Source organism: Oenanthe melanoleuca, chromosome 1, assembly GCF_029582105.1.
Source record: "Oenanthe melanoleuca isolate GR-GAL-2019-014 chromosome 1, OMel1.0, whole genome shotgun sequence".
Classification (NCBI taxonomy): domain Eukaryota; kingdom Metazoa; phylum Chordata; class Aves; order Passeriformes; family Muscicapidae; genus Oenanthe; species Oenanthe melanoleuca.
In genome coordinates this window covers 93,983,727-93,988,651 of record NC_079333.1, presented here as the reverse complement: position 1 = coordinate 93,988,651, position 4,925 = coordinate 93,983,727, and the positions used below count along the sequence as shown (strand labels likewise).

The following is a 4,925-nucleotide window of genomic DNA, read 5'->3' as shown; positions in this document are numbered from 1 at the left end:
CCTTGCCTGTTTGAATTGAATATGCACAAAGCTGGAGCATCAGAGGATCTCACAGAGGGACAAGCCTGACATAGGTTACTTTGCATTGTCATCCTACTATACATCAACAAATAAGCAAGAGCTGCATTTTTTATTTCTTCACACCCATTTTAGTATCAGCCCAGTGGAACTATTGCACTGAACACAGTATGATGAGCTCACTGTGTTTTATATGATGTTTTGTAACGCAGAGTTCCTTATTAATAAAATTCTGCTGTGCAGCAGATGTGTGTGGCAGCCATATATGATCACAATACACAATAGGAACTACTCATTTCTACACTGTTTCTAGGGAAGTAAAGGGTTACTAGGGGAAGTGGTGTTTTATCACACATTCAACATTGCACAAAAATAGCCTAGAAGACCAAAATGCTTACATTGAAGTCTCCACATTTCTGTAATTAATACCACAACGATCTATTTTGGATATGGTTAGCATATGCTTTCTGTCCAATATATGTATAGTTAATGATATCTGGGGACATGCATGAAAGGGAGAGAAAATCTTCTGAGAAATACTGAGAAAGGAAGAATTTGCTTCAGTGCTGGAGGGCAGAGCTTCTCACCACATCACCTCGGCAGAGCTGCCTCGGCTGGGGGTGGGGAGGCAGCAACACCAGACACCATAAGTCTCATAGGGCTGGCAGGCTGTGCCTGCACTGAGTGTGAGATCAAAATCCGTATGTTTCTCTTTCTAATGACCCTTTTTCATAACCAGGTTTTGGGCTGTATATTTTTTTTCTAGTTAATTTGTGGCTGATGAAAGTTTCTAGACTGACAGCTGAAGAGACTGATTTTATTAACAACACCCAAGAACCAGTCCAGACAGTCCTGAGTATCACAATCGATTCCAAGTCTTCATGTTTCACATCCTCAATTGCATTGCTGTGAAATAGGTGTCAGATGTGACCACCTCAGTACTGCCTATGCAAAGCATAGACCTGCCACAATTTTCTTTGAATGTTTGAGAAAAGCTGAACAAGGAGCAAAGCAGGGGATGATAAACTCCAGTCTGTAATCCCTGAATTTGACCTGAAGGTTTTCTTCACAGTTGATTTTGTAATTTTGTTCAGTCCTTGATGGCAGAAACAGAGCTATAGCAGTAGTAGTGCCTTATCTCCTGAAAACAGATCTGAGCTTCACCACCTCGTGTTGCAGTTGCTGGTACCCTTTGACCAGCACTGATCACTTTGGATGTGCAGTTCTGAAGTCATAGGCCTCATTACTGTCAATTACTCATGACATTTTTGCTGAACTATGCTGTATTACAGCATGCACTTTCACTGACTTACGCAGAGCTGTGTATACCTCGTGCTTTGCCTCCCTCAGAAATACCTTGCTGTTTTTTTCCCACAGATAAATCCACACTGAGCAAGCACTTGCTTCTACACAGTATGAGTGCACGTGCAGCTCATACTGTGCACTTCTGCACCAAGACATGTCACATCCCATGTTACCTGATTAAGATCAGTAGCTGGGAGCTGATTAATTGACTTTTCAGAAACGCAGCTTGTAGATTTCCCATCTTTCCCATTACACATGGCGAATAAAATCAGAGCTTAAACAAGCACAAGAAATGGTTCATTTCCTTCCTGAGCTCATCACCTTAAATTACTGTGAAGGTCCTTATACGACACCAGGACTTCCCAAATCTTCCCATGGACTGCATAAAAAAATCTCAAGCCTGAACGGAGATTCTTATCAAACACTCAATTCTGCAAGTTTTCCATGTCTGGGGGGCTGGAGACTGTGCCCACAAGCATGTGGCACCCCTCTGGCTCCCACCTTCTCCAGAAGCACAGATATCCACCAAATCTCCAAGGAGAGGAGCCCCACTGCCCTCAATGGTGTCAAACCAAGGCCAGCTTATTGTTGCAGCCAGATCCTTCTAGGAAGCAGTGACAGGATGAAACCCCAAATATACGTGACCCCACCAAGTCAGCAGCCTCAGCAAAACTCAAGCTTCCCCAAAGGGACTAATTTTGCTTTATAGGAACTGGCTGAAATTGATGCAGCCTCAAATCCATAAGATAAAACTAAGGCACTGCAGAAGCACGCTCACCACCCTCCTACAGGTTATCTGACAGCATTTTTGTTTCCCAGAATGTTCATTACTCACTCCACTCTGATGAAATTCATGACTACTAAAGTCAACTCCTACTGATCTCCCTGGATCACAGGTTTTACCCGCAGTCATTTGAAGAAAAATAACCAAAAACTGTCCCAGGCCTTAAAGAATTGCTGTAAACCAGCAATGGAGTGTGGCTATTTGCATGCCAGATTTATTATGATCTTTTTAAGTAAATTACCACAAGGTTTTTGTCCCCAAATGGTCCAATTTGAATTTTTAAGAAGACTATAGCTTTTTAAACTTTGAAACCAGCTCTTAGGATCAAGGAGACTGTTAAAAGACGTTGTTCAAAACACGAGCAACATAGTAGCAAATTATTTTTATTTCCCTGGGACACCAACCACTAAATGCTTTACAAAACTAAAAAGCTTATGTTCAATCTGGATTTTAAAATTCAAGTTACAGCTTCCTTTAAATACTGTGTCAAAATAACAAGCCTTAATTATTAAACAAATTAATTAGGGATTTATACAACCGAGGCTGAATGTCTGCAACAGTACAGAATGGTTTGTACAAGAGCTGTGCTATGGGTGGGGCAAAGCAATAAAGGCAGCCCGATTTTTTTGCTTTTATCAGTCTCTGCATAAAAGAAATACTTAAAGGGATATACTCACATGGTGACAAATTATAAGATATGCAATTTTTTACTGAAATCTGTCTAAAAACTAGCTTCAAGAATCGCAAGTTTATGTATTGGTGAGCACACATACTGAAAAAAATTAAAATGGTGACTGATGTTTGAGGCATCTCCAAAGGTTTTATAGTATCCTGTGTCTCAGTACCGGTTCTTATGCTTCTTATCCATTGATACAGTTCTCCAAATAGAGGACATAAATACCATCCAGGTTTTAAAACATTTTATTTGCATATTAAAAAAATTGTGCATTCCAATAATTAAAATCATTTGAACAAAAAAAAAAAAAAAAAAAAAAAAATGGCACTCGATTAACTGCATTTTACAGCTCGCAGGACCTTGGTACAGCTTTGCATTTATTCGTGTGTTACTCTAGTTTACTGTAGTCCCACCCAAGTTCTTCTTTCATCAACATGCAAGCTCTTTCATGCCACCAGGACCAAAGCCAGACAGGCAGAGGGAAAGGCAGCGCCTTCATTCAGTGTCAGTAGTTCTCTCTATTCTTTTGATGTGAAAGGGGCAGTACAGTCATTTTAAACTTTATCCAACCTCTTTGCATCTTACAAAGTTAAACAGCTAAAAGAAGTAAAATAAGAAGGCAATGCTTGTGGAATGTACAGTGCATAATTTGGAAGGGCAGATTTCATTACGATTCACCCGCTTGCTTCTCCTGTTCAATTGCTAAAAAGGGGGAAAAAAACAGAAAAAGGAGAAAAACAAAATGAAAATCGAGAACCTGAAATGCATTTACATGACAATTTCTATAAACTGCTAAAATAAATGTATATTTTTAGCTACAGACCAAATCAGGGTGTAAATCATTGTAAATTAAGCGCTGCTAGGTGGTGGGTTGGGGCTCTGGCTGTCTAGCACAGACACAGCCGCGTATCCTCCCTCCGCCCTGCACCGCCGCACCCCCGGCTCCCGCCCGCCGCCCCTCTTTGTCTCCTCCCGCCTCCCTCCCTTCATCCCTTCCTCCCTCCCTCCCTCCCTGCCCGTCTCCCTCCTTCCCTGCCTGACTCCCTCCCTCCGCGCCTGCTCTTCCCCGCCGCCTGCCCTCACTCACTTTCTTTTGAAGGCAGCGGGTTTTTCTCTTGCGTCTCTGTCTTCTTCAATTTGGACTTGTCAAATTTCTCGATCTCAGCCATGTCTGGTTTGTCGGACATGTTGGCAGGTGTTTCTGCGCACGGAGGGGAAGAGCCCCGTTACCCCCGGCTGGGGCAGCCCGGTCCCCCCGCCCGCGGGGCCGCGCCCGCCGCGGGCACCCGCACGCTCCAGCTGCCCGCAAGCAAAACGCTTCACCCCCGATATGTTTAAAAATAATGCTAATTTTTAGAAGGGTCTGTATAATCCAGCATCCCAGGCGTTGCGGTTCGCCGCCAGCCTCCACCGGGCGCTCCGGAATACAATAGGGGGGACGCACACGGCGCTCACCGCGTTTTTAATTCGTTAAGGGAAAAGTAATTTAAAAATACAGCCCTGTGACGGCAACAAAGCCGCCTTGCGCCGCGCACACCGCCGCCCTGCAGCAGCGCGCCCGCAGACAATACCCGCCACGGACAATAGCCCCCTCCCTTCCTCCGCGCCTCCCTCCCACCCCGGACAAAAGCCCCCGCGCCCTGCCCTGCCCTGCCCTGCCCGCGGTCCCCCCGGCAGGGTGCCGGGTTCACGCTGCCCGTGCTCAGGGACCGGGGGTGTCTGGGGGTGCGGCAGGACCCACCGGTGTCGCCGCGCGGTGATGCTCGGTCCCGCCGCTCGCTGCTGCCGCCGCTCCGCACGCCAGTATAAAGGGCGCTCGCTGGCGGGGCGGTTTTATCCCCGCGCCTATGCAAATGACGGTGATGTCATTTTGCCGCTTTCCGCGTTTTTCTCTCTATCTCTTCTTCTTTCCCCCCTTGCTTCCTTCCCCTCCCTTCATCGCCCAGCCCTCCTTCTCCTCCCCGCGCACACGCGTACACGCACACAAAGCTACACACACACACACACACACACACACACAGACACACACGGAGACACTAGCACGGCTTTCAGCTCGGCTCGTAGCCGAGCATCGCCCCAGCCCCTCGGTCCGTGCCCCGGCCCCGGCCGGCAGGAGGCAGCCCCCGGACGGGCCGGGGGGAG

At 46.4% G+C, this 4,925-nt stretch overlaps 1 protein-coding gene across 1 annotated transcript; it reads right to left on the bottom strand.

Moving 5' to 3' along the window:
• Positions 1–3,012: 3,012 nt before the first annotated feature.
• On the bottom strand, positions 3,013–4,629 carry TMSB4X (thymosin beta 4 X-linked). The gene is made up of 3 exons (XM_056498949.1): positions 4,525–4,629; positions 3,871–3,984; positions 3,013–3,485 (listed from the first exon to the last, which is right to left on the bottom strand). Exons 2-3 carry the CDS (start codon positions 3,968–3,970, stop codon positions 3,451–3,453), a joined length of 135 nt encoding a protein of 44 aa, XP_056354924.1. The 5' UTR covers positions 3,971–3,984; positions 4,525–4,629; the 3' UTR covers positions 3,013–3,450.
• Positions 4,630–4,925: the final 296 nt, after the last annotated feature.